Below are 17775 nucleotides of genomic sequence, written 5' to 3'. Positions count from 1 at the left end.
ATCTGACTTCAGCCCCAGCACTTGCTCCACGATCGTGGAAAGATGATTACATGAAGGTGCCAACTGCTGGGTTGCAGCATCACTTTGTAAACTCAGGTTGCCACTTGATTTGACCAAGCCTGGGTGTCCTCACATGTACCCCCATTGGTCCTCCTCTTCCATGTCCCTGTGGTTTGGTATCTCCACTGAGCTCCTTTGAGAAGAACAGGAAAGACAGAGGCAGAGTGCAAATGGGAAGGCATTCAGAAAAGGGCAGAGAAGTGGAAATATTCAGATTGTCTTCAAGAGTGAATGAGTGGCTGTTCTGTTATTTAGAACTGTTGGGAATTTAGTTTCCTTGCTCTAAAGAGTGGAAATAAGAATACTTGCATCACAGAGCAGAGGTGAGATTAGGACAGGGCTTCTCAGTCTCGGCACAGTTGGCATTTGGGATGGATAATTCTTTGGTGTGGGGACTGTCCCGTGCATTGGAAGATGTTGAACAGCACTCTGGCCTTTACCTGCTGTTAACCTTGTCCTGTTAAACAAGCACAAGGCGCTGCATGTGTAGATGGTGCACTTTTCCTCTGAGCAGTCTCTGGATGGTGAAGGCTCCTGGTCCTGAGCAGCACTCTGCTGTGTGTGTCTCTGTGTCTGTGTGGTCCAGGAGAGCTGTGTGCACCACACCAGGGAGCCTCTGGTCTTCCTGAGATGGAAGGGTTTTCCGTGGGAAGGCTGCAAGTCGCTGTGACATCTTCCAGCTGAGGATTTGGGGGTGTGGCTTATGCATAACAGAAGATGCTTTGGGAAAGCAACACGCTCAAGCCCTCAGCAGCCGGCAGTGGCAGCTCAAGGGGGACTATCAGAATAGGAATACACCAAATTCCTGAGGCTTGAGGGATCTGCCTGAGGCTGCACAGCCCTCAAGTGGCATAACAGGGTATTTCTAAGAAGGAAAGTGTTCCTCTCTTACAGGTTAATGCCCGGAGTAATAGCAGGTAATAGTTTCATCAAACCCCCCATCAAAACTGCTATGTCTAAAGCGATCATTGACAGACAAAGCTGGTTCTGTGCTGAGGAATGGCAATGGTTCGCAATTTAACTGGAGAGGAGAGCTAGAGTTAGGGGTGGAGATGGAACGATCTAAGGTGGAGAACTAAGGAGGGCCTCCTTTGATGTCTGCAGAATAAAATCCAGCCCCATCACTGTACCGCTGGAGGCCCACAATCTAGCCCCAGCATGAGTTTTCATCCGTAATCCCCGTTACTGCCCCCTTGACCCTTTCCAGCTGCAACAGTTGGGCCACTCATTCACTCTTGAAGATAATCTGAATATTTCCACTTCTCTGCCCTTTTCTGAATGCCTTCCCATTTGCACTCTGCCTCTGTCTTTCCTGTACTTCTCAAAGGAGCTCAGTGGAGATGCCAAACCACAAGGCCTTTCTGCTCATCACAGCCAGTGTCATTGTCTCCCTGCCGGAGCCTCCTAGCAGCCTGCCTACCTGCTTCTCTTTCGCTGTACTTCTCCTGCCCTGCCCTGTAGCTCTGGCTGGATTTGAGTGTGAATGTGCCTGACTTTATGGATTAGATGGCAAGCATACACTTCCTGAAGGTGGTCATGAGAACACATGTAAAACGTTGATCCTGACTCCTGAGCCACTGTGGATGCCCTTGAAATATAGTTTACCTACCTTCACTTCTCCGCTTTGTAAACTGGGGGTCATTTTTTTGTACTTTGAGATTATCACAGTAGATAGCACCCAATAGGCAGTGAGTACACATAAATTAAGAAGCTAAAATTCAGGGGCCAGGCATGGTGGCTCACGCCTGTAATCCCAGCACCCTGGGAGGCTGAGGTGGGCGGATCACATGAGGTCAGGAGTTCAAGACCAGCCTGGCCAACATGGTGAAACCCCATCTCTACTAAAAATACAAAAAATTAGCCAGGCATGGCGGCGGGTGCCTGTAATCCCAGCTACCTGGCAGGCTGAGGCAGGAGAATCGCTTGAACCCGTGAGGTGGAGGTTGCAGTGAGCTGAGATTTCACCAGCCGGGGCGACAAGAGCAAAACTCTGTCTCAAAAGAAAAAAAAAAAAATTAGATTCCAGCCTGGACAGGATTTGGGAGCTGAGCTGGTGGTCAGGCCAGCATGCAGGGGCTCTGGAGGGGGATCTCCCATACCCAAGAGAAGAGGGGGACACAATTAGTGGGGAGTCTCTTCCCCAACCCTAGACTTTCTCTGCACACACTAGCATTGAAGCCTGTTATGAAATGAATAATCTCACATCGTTCAAATTCCCTCAAGAATTTCAGGTAAGGTCAGAAATAAGCACTTTGAGCAGCAGCAGCAAATAAGAGCGTTGCAGCTCTTGGACCTGTTAAGGTGCAGTGGCACTCTGGGAAGAGCTCCAGGCTGAGGGGAGGAGACCTTGATCTTTTTCAGGTTCAGAGCCCTCACCTGGGACATGAGAACTTGTCCTAGAGGGGGCTGGTTGGTCCCTCTCGTTTCTAGCAGCCCGTGGTTCTGTGATGTGGAACGTGGGTTTTCACATATGACAGCTATTTACTTGATTTCCCAAATGACTTGTGATGAGGCCCTCACATTTCCCTGAACCTCATTATGGCCCGTCTTTAAGGGTGTGAATGAGGTATATCAGGCAGGATTTTCTATTATTCCTTATCAGTTTCAAGGGAGGAAGCTCTCTGTGTTTAATGGTGCACTCCTTGCAGGGAAAATTACATGTCCTTACAAATTAGAATGGGGACCTTGTATAAGTTATACTTTAGTAACAAGGATGATAATCAAGACACTGTCCAGGTTTTTCCCCATGTTTTCTATTCAAGGGAGTATAACAACTGTGAAATGAACAAAATCTTACAATGTGGTGGGTTTACAAACACGGAGGTCAAATGGCTTAAAGGTCAAGAATTGTCTTTGTTTTTTTGGTTTGAAATCCAAAATCAAACATGAGTGAGTCACTCTTTCTTCTGAGAATTTCAATCGCTAAAAAAATGCAAGTATTTTCCCTGTGATCTCATTCACTCATCCCTTATACTCCTAAGAGCTTGCATTCCGTGATAAAAATAGAATTTACTTGGGAAATTTTAATTACCGTTAACATTTTTCATTTCATTGAATTACTTGCACTCGAAGTTTGAGAACTCAGTCTCATCACTCACACAGCTGTGTTTTAGGACATTTTCTACCTGTAGCCTGATACATCATTCAGAACAATAATTTTTATGTCCCCAAAGTTCACTTAAGTCAATTGTGTTCCATTTTGATGTAAACAAGTTCCAGTGACAATTGGAAGTTGGCAAAGGTGGTCTTTTTTCAAGCCCTGAGCTTGTTGGGTTTGCTTTTTTGTTCTTCTTGCTGTATCTTCCTCTTCCAAGAACTCTCTGGCTCATGTTGTCACTACTGGAGAATTCCCTGGTAAATGAAGTCCCTGTCAGAGGTGGCAGACTCAGATGCCCCTGGGGAACAGCTGGTGACCTGAATGTGGTAATGGGGAGAGGAGGTGCTCAGGACGGGGCTACTAGGAGCTGGACGGTGCATTTGTCATTTAAAGGCATCGGAATTCAGAATTTTTTAAAAGCCTAGTGCCTAGCAATTAAACACACTCCCCAGTAAAATTCAGCCCACCAGCTTCCAGTTTATAATTTGGGCTTAGCTTGTTCAATTGTTCCCCCACGTCAAGAACAGGAACCTTGATTTCTGAAGAATAGAAAACTTGCAAAAGTTAGAGGCTGAATCTTCAGCTATAGGATGATCTGTGTAGGTGCTTGAGTAAGGATGTCTTCTTTTTTTTCTTTTTTGTTGTTGAGATGGAGTCTCTCTCATCCACGCTGGAGTGTCGTGGTGCTATCTCAGCTCATTGCAAACTCTGCCTCCTGGGTTCAAGCAATTCTCCTGCCTCAGCCTCCAGAGTAGCTGGGATTACAGGCCACCCCCACCACGCTTGGCTAATTTTTGTATTTTTAGTAGAGATGGGATTTTGCCATGTTGTCCAGGCTGGTCTCAAACTCCGGACCTCGGGTGATCTGCCTGCCTTAGCCTCCCAAAGTGCTGGGATTACAGGCATGAGCCACCACGCCTGGCCTCGAGTAAGGATTTCTGAACAGGGTTTGGGAGGCCTAAAGAGTAAAGGAAGGATCCCTGCCTATCATTTAATACTATTTGGCCTATTAATAAATTACAGTGGTAGAAATAGCGGCAGCAGCTGATGTCTACATGGGAAAATAACTCCAACTAACTGACATCATTTCAGTAGGCTGAGAAATATCTCTTTAAATCCAGCATCCATGCATGAGAAAAGAGAGAAAAGAAGCTTTTATCTGCCTACTACACTGTGGAATGTATTATCTATTTTCCAAACAGACCGAGTCTACGTGTAGAGCTGACATATCAAGACTCTGACCTGGGAATCCTAGTTGCAGTTTGGGTCTGAAGGCAGGTTTGGGCACATCTGCCCTGGTCAGTCACCTCATTAACTTGTCAGTGATTTGCAACAGGGCCTTTGGTCCTCATGTGGAGTTCAATTCCATAGCAACAACTGCCACACTGTGTGACCCAGCATGACCCGGGCCAGGCTGGGTGCAGAGCTCAGCAAATGCGGGGCTGCGCTGAACTTGTTATTGGCAAGAAATAATGGCTAGCGATACAGGTGCACTCAAAAGCAGGGCACAGTTTGGGGGAAATATTCTATTACATAGGAAAATAGCACTGAGTATAAGGATACCTCTTTAGTGCAAATGTAACGTCTGACTAGTTAGCTAAGATGAGGAATTATAAAGGTTTTAGGAAATAAAAGCAAATTTCTCCTTTCAAACCACCATATTCAATAATTTGCAAAGAAACCCACAAACGGCTGTCTCCAAGGTGCTTATTTCTCTATAACACAATCTTTTTTTTTTTGGACGGAGTCTGGCTCTGTCACCAGGCTGGAGTGCAGTGATGCGATCTCCGCTCACTGCAACCTCCACCTCCCGGGTTCAAGCAATTCTCCTGCCTCAGCCTCCCAAGTAGCTGGGACTACAGGCGCCCGCCACCATGCCCGGCTGATTTTTGTATTTTTAGTAGAGACGGGGTTTTGCTATGTTGACTAGGCTCGTCTTGAATTCCTGTCCTCAAGAGATCTGCCTATCTCGGCCTTCTAAAGTGCTGGGATTACAGGCATGAGCCTCTGCACTCGGCCTCTGTCACACAATCTTAACTGCAACGAATTATAATGCCAATAATAATACCTTTCCATTCATTTGGCAAGTAACCATTGAGCATTTACCACATGCCAGGCATCCACCCAGGCCATGGAGGCCTCAGTCATAAAGAAGAAAGTCCCTGCAGCCTGGAGCTCAGAGCCGAGCCGAGGGACAGGCAAGACTCCCTTCCGACCACTATTTCTGGCTGCCTGACGAGCGCCAGGCACTGTTTGAGGTGCTCGAGTCACATCAGGGAAAAGACGAGACAAAAATCCTTGCTCTGTCCTCAGGTGGACAATGTGGTGCCCTGGCGTGCTTTGCATGGGAGCATATGGGGGTCAGGGCACAGGGAGCTGTGGGTTAGCACTTAAGCTCGAACCGGGTGGAGTTAGAACTCTCCTAGCCGCAGCCCGGAGGAGGAGCCTTCCGTCAGTTGCTATGGCTGTGTAACAAATGACCATATACATGGTGGCTTAATACAATAGAAATGTATTCTCTAGAGGCCTGAAGTCCAAACACAAGCTGCTGGCATGCCAGGCTCCCTCCATGGCTCTGGGGGAGAACCTGCTCCTCGCCTCCTTCCACTCCTTGTGGCATCAGCAGTCCTTGGCATTCCTTGGCTCCTGGTGGCCTCACTCCAGTCTCTGCCTGTCTTCACGTCGCCTGCTCCTCTGTGTGTCCGCATCAATCTCCCTCTGCATCCTCCTTATAAAGGTGCATGTAATAGCATTTAGGGCCCACCTAAATCACCTGGGAGAAACTCTTCAGCTCAAGATCCTTCACTTTATCAGGTGTTTTGCCGTCTAAGGCAATAGTCACTGGCTATGGGCTCAAGACATGTCGTATCTTTTCTTGTGGCGCCAGTCAGCTTCCTACAAGTGTTCAGACAAGGGGAACAGCTGCTCAGGTCCTGAAGTGGGACAGAGACAGGCTGGCACGTTTGAGGGACTGAAACGTGACTAGAGAGAGGTTTGACCGCAGTGGGTAAGGAACCTGGCAGCAGGCAATGCTGCTTAAGAAGCAGACGGGGACTGGGCACGGTGGCTCACACCTGTAATCCCAGCACTCTGGGAGGCCAAGGTGGGTGGATCATGAGGTCAGGAGTTCAAGACCAGACTGGCCAACACGGCAAAACCCTGTCTCTACTAAAAAACATAAAAAAATTAGCTGGGCGTGGTGGCAGGTGCCTGTAATCCCAGCTACTCGGGAGGCTGAGGCAGAGAATGGCTTGAACCTGGGAGGCAGAGGTTGCAGTGAGCCGAGGTGGCGCCCCTGCACTCCAGCCTGGGCGACAGAGTGAGACTCCATCTTAAAAAAAAAAAAAAGAAGAAAGAAAAAGAAAAAAAAGCAGACAGGTTTTCCTGCGTAATAAGAAATTGTTGAAAGATTTTAAGAAGGGAAGAAGCAGATTGGATTTATGTTATAAGAAGATGATTTGGTGCTGTTTGGAGAATGTGGCTGGTGGCAGGTAACGTAATATTAGGGAAAACCTGTTCCGAGGCTGCTACAGTCAGGCAGGTGGGAAGTCCTGGTGGCTTAGCGAGGGGGTGAGTGTGGAGGGTAGGGAAGTGGATGGGAGGTGGAGATATTTGCGAGGGGGTGAGTGTGGAGGGTAGGGCAGTGGATGGGAGGTGGAGATATTTGGGAGGCAGACTTGATAGGAATGAGGAGACTCACCTGGGGCAGTTGAGTCAGGCAGTTAGAGGCACGTGGGACTCCCAGGAGAGGTGTAAGCTGCTGTGTGGACAGCGGTGTATGCTCAGGAAGCACATTTCAGGGGCAATCATGAGTCCAGGCTTGGACTTGCAGTGCTTGAGGTCAGCTGGGTATGTGACTGGTGGTCAGAAAGAAAGGGCTGGGCTAGGGAGGGACACGGAGGGATTGTCTAACTGTGGGTGAAGTTGACACCTTGGAAATGGATGCTTTGGCTGGAGAGAAACTGACAAGAAGCCAGGGCAGCCCTGAAGAGCTCTGGGGGAGACTCCAACCAGGAGGAAGAGGGGCCAGCACGCAAGACACAGGTGGGAGCAAATCAAGGCAAGGCCAAGGGGCAGGGATGCTGGAGAACAGGGCAGGCAAGAGGGAGGGAGAGTCAAATGGATTAGAGCTCATCAGGGAGCTCACCAGGAGCCCTTAGCCTTGTTTAGGCCCCACAGCAGATGCAGATGCCATGTGTTAAAATGGTAAAACCCTTCTCCAGTGGCCTGGAGTAAGGGGTGACCTTGTTGTTCAGTGGCAAAGCCATGTCTCCTGGTTCTCCGTGCAGTTCTTCCCACTGCACCATGCTGCCTCTCAAAATCTCGAATGAGTGTTACTCCAGGCTAAATCCCTCGGTTTACCCCTATTTCATTGTGAACAAGTGCGCTTACTTTAAGGTACAAGAAAACAGTCTGCCACTGCAGTCCAGTCTCTGGGTTGTCTACTGTTGATGACACCTTTTGTTATTTATTTTGCTAACTCTTCCTGATAACCAAAGGGCCTTTTACCTGCAATAGGGGAGACCCCGGGAGGCACGGCCACAGGATTTGTGAGTGATGTTGTAGTGCCACCCAGTGGCTGACTGCTTGAATTGCAACCAAGCTTTAAAAAGGGATGCATTAAAAAAGAAGGGAATGATAATAATGAATTAAGAATAATGAAACTCATAAAAGGATGAATATATTTAAAAGAATATTTATTTGTTAATTTTAATTGTGGAAGTTTTAATTGATCATGTAATCCATGAGTATATGTTTAGAATTTATACTGTGCAAGACAGTGGCCAAGATGCTGGGATGGAAATAAAAACGTACATGAATCCCTGGCTACAAAAAGTGTACCAGAGGCCAGGCGCAGTGGCTCACGCCTGTAACCCTAGCACTTTGGGCGGCTGAGGGGGGCGGATCACTTGAGGTCAGGAGTTTGAGACCAGCCTGGCCAACATGGCAAAACTCCATCTCTGCTAAAAATACAAAAATTAGCCAGGTGTGGTGGTGGGTGCCTGTAATCCCAGCTACTTGGGAGGCTGAAGCAGGAGAATTGCTTGAACCGGGAGACAGAGGTTGCAGTGAGCTGAGATTGAGCCACTGTACTCCAGCCTGGGTGACAGAGTGAGACTCTGTCTCAAAAAATATATACTGGAAGACATCACTCCAAGCAGAGATTAAGCAAAGTAGCATGCACAAGGCAATAATGAAAAATAGGTGATGACGTTATTTAGTCATTAATTATTTTGGGGTAGATGTGGTAGTTTGGAGGGGAGTGAAATTGATGAGGACTGCGGTTAAATGGAAGCAGAAACCTTGAAGTCAGAACCGAACAGCCTCAGGTCTTTGGTCTCATGTCTTTGAGTCTCAGCTTCCTCCTTTGGGAATGAGGTCGTAGATACAGGGATGACTTTCGGCTTCACAGGGTGGTAAGGATTCCATGAGAAGAATGTATGAACACACTGTTGTGTTGAGGCTAGATTCATTCATGGTGGCAGTTATTACTGCTACTGTTGTGATTATGATATTTTTGGTGGAGGGACGGCAGAATTGGAGCTACGGTAAAGAAAGACTACTCTGACCTCATGGAAGCAAGCGTGATTGGGACAGAGGGTGTGGGTGTGGAAACTGCAGGGAGTAAGGTTGGCACGTGTGTGGAAAGGAGATTGTCCCCATTGTAGGTGTTGGTGAAAGCAATGACACCAGGAAAGGGGAGACTGAAGAAGACTCATTGATGGTCGCATGGGGCAGTGGGGAGAAGATCAGGGTTAAGGAGACGAGGGAGATTGGTGCTTGTGGAACCCATGCGAGAGATGACAAGACCATGGGCCAGGTGCTTGGCAGTGGGAGGAAGGTGAGAAGGGAGCATGAGATTTGGGTTTTGGTCCAAAGCGAGATGTGATCGACTTGGTCATGAGAAGGACGTGGAGAATGAGGGAAAGAGGGTGACAAGGCTGGCAGCTGGATGGTGAGCTTAGAATGATGCCAGGAACAGAGTCACTCTCTTCAGTGACAGGGAAGGAGGAGGCAGAGGACTGAGCTCAGCTTTGACCCAATGTGTCAGATGAATTAACAGGGCAAGAGGATGCAAGAAAGTTTCTATAAAACAGTTGGGGATATAGGATAAGACCAGAAAGTTAAATTTGAGAACCACAAAAAATAGAGGTCTTCGATTAATTCAATTAATAACATTGCGTCCTAAAGAAACTTTATAAAAGAACATCGGGTATATCTGGATAGATTGTTTTTAAGTGTAAAAATAAGAAGAGGCTTGAAGGGATTGAAATGTCACTCCAGGCATGGCATGAGCACAGTTTAGTGAGTGGACCCTCCATTGTGCTAGGCTCAGGCTCAGGTAGGGGGAAGAGGAGAGGTTTGGGAGAGAGACTGACTGGTCCAGGTGTGAATTTGAGCTTGCTAGATGTGAGGGCCTGAATAAGTTACACCTTCCTTCATCTATATGGGGATCATAGCCTACATTTTTCAGTGTTGCTGGTTGCATTAAATAAGATAAGGTATGCAGCATGGCAGCCACATAATCCATAACCAAGCCTAATAAATACATTCCTTCCCCTTCCTGTGACATTTTTGATGATCAGTGTCATGGTCTTAGAGTTCAAGGGTGATTTGGAAAATCTGTATAATTAGTATAACAAAAGCCTCTTTCTTGTTTGTTCAGTTATTCATTTATTTACACTTTGCACTGATTTAACTTCTGGCTGAGAAGGAGTGGGAAGTCATGGCAGAAAAAGTGTGGCTGTACATACATTTGTAGTTGTTTATTTGTAGGTGCTTCTCCTAGTGCTCCTACTGATAAAATGACAAGCAATTTCTTAGATTTTTGTCATTCCCCATAGGTTTTGGTCCCTGGGGCAACCAGATCATTGCCAGCCAAAAAAGCTGATTTGAAGATTTTGGTTTTTGAAAAGCACAATACACGTCCTCTTATCTTTTGGTCTCTTTTACCAAGTTGTTATGAAATAAAAGTAATTTTATCTTAGCCCTGTTCAAGAGACATTCTAGACTTAGGCAACCGACAAGGGACAAAATCCTGAAGGAATGCCCTGGCCTCAGAAGACAGGGAGGCCGGTGATTCTGTGTCCGCTTTCATCTCCTTCATCCTTTATTTGTACAGCTGGCCGGAGAGCCTCCTGCTGCTCTAGGGAGGCGCAAATAACAGGTTTGATGACACGGTGTCAATCTGGCCTTTGAACCAAAAGAGAGAAAGAAAGGAAGAGATGATCTAGTGGCTTCACATGGCATGCCAGAGTTTCCTCAGCTGTCAAGCTGATTGTCATTTCTGGATTCAGCGGCTCTGTCTTCTGACTTCACCGTCTCACACTGAAATTCAGAAGCTGCAGAGGCAGTTACATGCACACAGTAGCCAAAAAACCCAGGGGTGCTGTGCATCTGAAAGACAGCCATTCCACTGGGTAGTTTTTCTGTTTTTGCTCGACTGAATCTGGCACAGCAACCTGTATTATAGCAGGTTATCGTTGGTGGTGGAGAGTGTGGGGTTAGGACTGGGTGAAATATTTCTTTAAAGATTTTTTTTAAATGACGCAAAATTCCTGTGATTATTTAATGATTCTCTAGTTATAAAAATGTCTTTTATGGGCCTATTACTTATGTCTATTCGTCCTGAAGTGAATTCTATTATAACCTTATGAAAAAGTGAGCCTACGTATTTATTTGTAAGCACAGGTTCTTTCACGGACCCGTCCTTTTACATGAAACAATTTAAAGAAAATAGAATTATTCTCTGTATGCTGTGAATAAATTATTTACTCAAATTAGGTGAACTAACACATGACTATTTCAAAGATTGGTGTTTGGGAAATTTTGGTGAGCAGCTTTCTGACAGATTTTGTGCTGTTATTCAAGGTGTAATGTATTTCCTTTAAAAATTTATCATGTAGCAGAATACTTATTCATACGAAAAAACCGCACTAAATGCAAAATCACGAAGTCTTCGTGGCTGTGAAAAAGGAGACATTTATGTGCGTTTTTCCACCTGCAAAGTAGGAGTAGTACTTGCCGTTTCATACGGTTGAAATAAAGACATAACAACACCTACATTATAGCTCAACAGCAAAAAGCACCAGCATCCCTATTCTTCAGTCGTTGCTCGTGGTGTGAAGTCGTACTCTGCACACTGCTGTGGAATCGTTGCCATTTTGCATAGTTACTGTTAACCAATGTTCTAGGAATGACAGTTTAGAGACATAAGAAAGCATTTACACTTATCCCTTTGCATCCATGGGGAATTGGTTCCAGTTCCCCTGTAGATACCGAAGTCCATGGATACTCACGTCCCTGATACGAAATTGCATAGTATCTGCATATAACCTATGCACTACCTCCCAACTACTATAAATCATTTCTAGGTTATTTAGAATTCTATGTAAATGCTATGTACAGTATACAGTTGTTATACTGTATTTTAAAATTTTAAATTTTTGTTGTATTGTTCTGTTCTGTTTGTTGATTTTTAAACATTTTCCATCTGGATCGGTTGAGGCCTCAGACTGGGAGCCAGGGATATGGAGGGCTTGTCTTGCCTTGTGCCTGCTCTAGGGGGGCGGTGGTAGAGGTGGGCTACCTTATGGTACCTTGCCTTATGGTAGAGGTGGGCTACCTTATGGTACCTTGCCTTATGGTAGAGGTGGGCTACCTTATTATTTTGTGAAGTGTGTGTTGTTCTTTGCCTTTCTTACCATCTTGACCTTGGGCACTTAGACTCGGCCCTCCAGGAGCAGAGGTTGGGTGGCTGTGAGTTTGGGAGAGACAGACAAGTAAAGAGAGGATGAGAGTCACGGGTGAGACTGTTACTGCAGAGGCATCTTGGAGAGGCATCGCCTTCTCCAGAACAGGGGCAGGAGATCAGGGGAATCTTTCCACTGGAGCCTTGAGAGATGAATCAGCCGGAGGCAGAGAGGGGGCGCTCCCGGGACAGGACAGCCTGCGCCAACGCTGTGAAAGAACTGAGCTTGTTTAGAAATCCGGTACAGGGAGGCAGGTACAGGTGGCAGGCTGGGAGGAGGGAGGAGATGGGGAGACAGAGAGAGGGGCTAGCATCCTTCGATAATGCAAATAACCATTCCCTGCCTTACTTTTTTTTTTTTTTTTCCCCAAAGTATTTTATAGGGGCAGGGTGCAGTGGCGCACACCTGTAATCCCAGCACTTTGGGAGGCCAAGGCAGGAAGATCACTTGAGGTCAGGAGTTCTTTTCTTTCTTTCTCTTTCTCTCTCTCTCTCTCTCTCTCTCTCTTTCTCTCTTTCTCTCTTTCTCTCTTTCTCTCTTTCTCTCTTTCTCTCTCTCTCTCTCTCTCTTTCTCTCTCTCTTTCTCTCTTTCTCTCTTTCTCTCTTTCTCTCTTTCTCTCTTTCTCTCTTTCTCTCTTTCTCTCTTTCTCTCTTTCTCTCTTTCTCTCTTTCTCTCTTTCTCTCTTTCTCTCTTTCTTTCTTTCTTTCTTTCTTTCTTTCTTTCTTTCTTTCTCTTTTTTTTTTTTTTTGAGAGAGTCTCGCTCTGTAGCCCAGGCTGGAGTGCAGTGACGTGATCTCGGCTCACTGAAATCTCTGCCTCCCTCCCGGATTCCTGCCATTCTCCTGCCTCAGCCTCCCGAGTAGCTGGGACAACAGGCGCCCGCCACAATACCTGGCTAAGTTTTTGTGTTTTTTGTAGAGACGGGGTTTCACGGTGTTAGCCAGGATGGTCTCGATCTCCTGACCTTGTGATCTGCCTGCCTCGGCCTCCCAAAGAGCTGGGATTACAGGCGTGAGCCCTGCACCCAACCGAGGTCAGTGGCTCAAGACCAGCCCGGCCAACATAGTGAAACCCTGTCTGTACTAAAAATACAAAAATTAGATGCGTGTAGTGGCACACGCCTGTGGTCCCAGCTACTGGGGAGGCTGAGGCAGTAGAATCGCTTGAATCTGGTAGGTAGAGGTTGCAGTGAGCTGAGATCACACTACTGCATTCCAGCCTGGGAGAAGGAGCCAGACTCCGTCTCAAGAAAAAAAAACAACAACAAAGAAACAAAGTATTTTATATGGCATTTTTTCAAATCAGCACACGTTTCTATACTAAATGAAGTTTTATTATTCTTGCCGTGGTGTTAAACGTTTCCAGTCCCTTTTTTCCCCTCTGCAAACTTCCCATTAGCTCACTGGATTCGATATTACATGCCTAAAATGAAACACATTAAAGAGATTTACAGTCAGTTAATTGACTGTCTCTTTGTCAGTTACCCTTTTATATTCAAGTGTGCATTTTGGTATGTATCTAAATAATACATTACTGTAAAGTACTGCATTCACAAAAGATAATTTGGGGGAGTTTATGTATATAAATTGCATGCAAGATGAAAAGATCATTCCCAAACTTAATGAAAAAGCATTTATTTCTTGAATTTTATATTTAGAAAACATGGGAGCTTTTAAATTATGTTAATTAATCTTATTTCTAACACAGGTTAGACAGAAAGGTACTCTGAAGTGGTTGTTTATTTTTACTTTTAGATTGTAGTTCAGAATTTGTGCAGTTATCTATTTTAAGTTGATAAGCCCTCACAATGCCCCGAATGGTTTGTGCTCGTGTAATTACACTTCATATTTTATTGTCTTTTTCATAATACATATTTATGTATCTAAGTTTCCTTTAAAATTCTTTTTTTTTTTTTTTTTCCTTTAAAATTCTAAGCTTTTAGCATTTATAGGGATACTCAATAAATAGTAGCTATTTAACAATGATGAATGAGCATGAAGAAAAGGGAGAATACATCTAAAATATAGTTTTGATTTGTAAAATTTAGGCAGATGTTAAAGGTTGTCGATCATGTTTGTTGAGTTAATGACTTAATGGTGAACAAGAAGTGGTAATTAATTTTTATTATAAAGTCACTTCTGCTGATGGTAAGATGTACACAAAGTATGAGGTTGGTGAAAAAGTAATTGTGGTCTTTGCCATTGCTTTTAAAAGGCAAAAACCACAATTACTTTTGCACCAACCTAATACAATGTAAAATTGCCCTGGCTTGTGTTTTCACTTCTGAGACATGCAGTTTCTTTTATGCCCTAGCAAAGTTCATTTATAAATGTCTATTTAGGGAAACTGTTTGTTCTTTTGTTTCTCTACTAGTGGGATTATATGACATACTATTCTATGGCTTGTTTTTCTCCTTTAACAATTATCTGTTTATAACAATAATATATAATAACAATAGTTAGCATTTGTTATGCCAGGCACTATGCTAAACACCATTACATGCATTATTCTTTTTATGCTCATAAGCCATTGACAGATGAAGATGTGGAGGAACAGAGAGGTTAAGAAACATACCTAAGGTCACACAGCAAGTCAGTGTGGTCCTGGGCTTCAAACCCAGGAGGCTGACACATAACCTGGGTGCTCAGTCACTCTGTTTCTCCCTCATGAGCTTGGGGAGAATGTTCTATATTGGCCTGGCAGATGGAGTTTGCTGGTGGCTTGCACGTGCTGTTGGGGTCCCACACGTCTTCCTCAGACCTGTTGTTTCTGTGCTCGGGCTCTGGGGGACTTCGGCTGCTGGCATCTGCGTCTCTCAGGGCTTTTTTCAAAGCCGCAGAGGCACAGTTGGCAGGCAGTCCATGCCCATCACTGGGGCCCTCAGCCAGGGAGATAAATACCCCCACTCCCTTCCCCTAGGGCGGGATAACACTGAGATATAGGCTCCCCTCAGAGTTAAGTCCCAGGTGTCCACAGCGTAACTGACCTGAAATTGCCTCTTTCTTGGCTGCCCTCACTTCCCTGGGTCTCGCTCTGTTCCTGACCTGCACCTCGTTCACTTCTCAAATGGAGACATGGGTCTCATTGACTTCTTGTCCTCTCTGTTGCTCCTGGAGCACCCCAATGAAGTCAGGCTGTGAGGGGTTTCGTGGTTTGAAGGCACCCTAATTTATTCACTGAGTCTCAGGTTGGTGCCTTTCCCCTGGATTTCTGGTTTCTCTTGCTGTTGCATATAACACTGTGGTGAATGTTCTTGCACTATTCTTATGGGGCTCCTGCCCATCCCCCTCCTGGTGTCTGGGCCTGGCCAAGGCCAGCAGCACTATCTAAAGTGACATCCCGGCCAGGCGCGGTGGCTTATACCTGTAATTCCAGCACTTTGGGAAGCTGAGGCGAGCGTATCACCTGAGGTCAGGAGTTCAAGACCAGCCTGACCAACATGGTGAAACCCAGTCTCTACTAAAAATACAAAACTTAGCTGGGTATAGTGGCATGCAACTGTAATCCAGCTACTCAGGAGGCTGAGGTGGGAGGATCCCTGGAACTTGGGAGGCGGAGGCTACAGTGAGTCAAGATCGCACCACTGCGCTCCAGCCTGGGAAACAGAGTGAGATCCTGTCTCAGAAAATAATAATACTAAATAAAAGTTAAAAAGAGTGACACCCCAAGTGTAGATCAGGACGAGGTGGGTCTTGGTTACTGTTTCCTCCTGTCAGGGTGCTCTCTGACCTTCTACCCAATGTGGGGTTGACCACATGAGGAGCTCTGGCCTTCAGGCTATGGGATTGTCTGGGGCCCTGTGGCTGAGCTCTGGTTTTGGAGGGTGGCTGCCTAGCAGAACACTTCCACTTGCCCATGAAGTATTTCTTTCATGGGATTGCACCACATCGGGTTGCCAGAGCAGGGCTGGCATGCTGATTTCGGGTGACTCAAGTTTTTATGTAGATGGGACTCCGCAACAAATATTTCTCTCCGGGCCCTGCACTCCCAAGGGGCAACCCTGTATTAGCCCTGGAGACCTAAGACATCTGATCTGAGCAGATATCTCCCAAACCCTGCCAAGCTTTTCTGTCCAGACATCAGGACTTACTTGCTTATTGAATGCAGTCATCCATGCTGTTTTGTGAAGCAAGAAGTTATAGAATATTTTTTCTTAAATCTTTGCAAACATTTTGAGAGGTCTGAAAAATTGCAGGTCGAACTCTTGACCTCAGGTGATCCGCCTGCCTCGGCCTCCCAAAGTGCTGGGATGACAGATGTGAGTCACCGCACCTGGTCGGGATGTCACTTTAGATGGTGCTGCTGGCCTTGGCCAGGCCCAGACCCCAGAAGGGAGATGGGGTAGGGCCCTGGGGCATGGGTTCTGAGGTAGGAGGCCCCGTAAAGCTTCTTCACTTAAAACAAGAGGTGGCCTTTTCATTCATGGAAAGTTGGATTACATAAATTTAATGTGACATGGAGACTAATTCCAAAATATGACTAAGAAATTAGATAAAAGCAGCGAAAAAAGAAATGTTGTCCTTCGAAAGGGCAGGCAAATCGTTAGTTATTTGAAGTAAATAAAAGATCTGGCAGTTTCTCTTACTCTATTTGTGTCACGAACATAAAGGTAAATACAACTTTAATTTTTTAGTTTCTTGCTTCATTAAAAAGCCCAAGATCTCTAAATTTGATTGACAGAATGAAAATAGTAAGATAACTATAATCAGTTGATATATGTGTTTCTGTGTACACACATACTGCACACATACATACATACATGAATACATGTGCAGTACTTGAAATTTATCATATAGCTTAATACAGATTGAACAGGGCAATGCCACTATTATGTTTTAATTAAACCAATCATTTTCTTTTCTTGTCTTGTCTTTCTTTTGATTTCCTTTTCCTTTTCTCTTTTCTTGCCCTTCTTTTCTTCTTTTTGAGATGGAGTCTGTCTCTGTCGCCCAGGGTGGAGTGCAGTGGTGCGATCAGCTCACTGTAACCTCTGCTTCCCAGGCTCAAGTGATTCTCTACTTCAGCCTCCCGAATAGCTGGGACTAGAGGTGCATGCCACCATGCCCAGCTAATTTTTGTATTTTCTATAGAGATGGGGGGGGTCTCACTTTGTTGCCCAGGCTGGTCTTGAATTCCTGAGCTCAAGTGAACCTCGTGTCTCGGCCTTCCAAAGTGCTGGGATTATAGGCGTGAGCCACCATTTCCAGCCATTTGTTTCTATTATCAGAGTTTGTGCAAATTAGATTTGCACAAGAAACAAGTCTTCTGTAGGCCTAAACGACTATATGTTTGTGTTAGAAGACAGTAATTAAGAATTGTACCCCCGTTTCTTTTTAATCTTTCTTCTCAGGGTTCACCAGGACCACCAGGGCCACAGGGTCCAATTGGGCCCCTGGGAGCCCCAGGACCCACTGGGCTTTCAGGAGAGAAAGGAATGAGAGGGGACCGCGGCCCTCCTGGAACAGCAGGGGACAAAGGAGATAAGGTAAGCCACATCCTATATGGAGATTCACATGAACCGCTCACCAGCAGTACTGGACTGGTTTTTGTTTTTGTTTTTTAGACAGTCTTGCTCTGTTGCTCAGGCAACATGCAAGTGGTGGGATCTCAGCTCACGGCAGACTTTGCCTCCCGGGTTCAAGCAATCCTCCCACCTCAGCCTCCTAAGCAGCTGGGATTATAGGCGCATGCCACCATGTCCTGCTAATTTTTGTATTTTTAGTAGAGATGGGGGTTTCACCATATTGGCCAAGCTGGTCTCGAACTCGTGACCTCAAGTGATCCGCCTGCCTCAGCCTCCCAAAGTGCTGTAATTACAGGCCTGAGCCACTGTGCCTGGCCAGCACTGGAGTTTTACCACCATG

At 45.7% G+C, this 17775-nt stretch overlaps 1 protein-coding gene across 1 annotated transcript in view; it reads left to right on the top strand.

Moving 5' to 3' along the window:
- Positions 1-17775, top strand: part of COL4A4 (collagen type IV alpha 4 chain) — a 162149-nt gene that overhangs the window by 28775 nt on the left and 115599 nt on the right. The window contains exon 5 of the mRNA XM_025404398.1: positions 17262-17396. Coding sequence (XP_025260183.1) covers positions 17262-17396 — 135 coding nt within the window. The remainder of the gene's footprint in view (positions 1-17261; positions 17397-17775) is intronic.

The sequence above is a fragment of the Theropithecus gelada genome, chromosome 12, assembly GCF_003255815.1.
Source record: "Theropithecus gelada isolate Dixy chromosome 12, Tgel_1.0, whole genome shotgun sequence".
Lineage (NCBI taxonomy): Eukaryota > Metazoa > Chordata > Mammalia > Primates > Cercopithecidae > Theropithecus > Theropithecus gelada.
The sequence above is the reverse complement of the archived record's forward strand: the minus strand, read 5'-3'. Positions and strand labels throughout refer to the sequence as shown.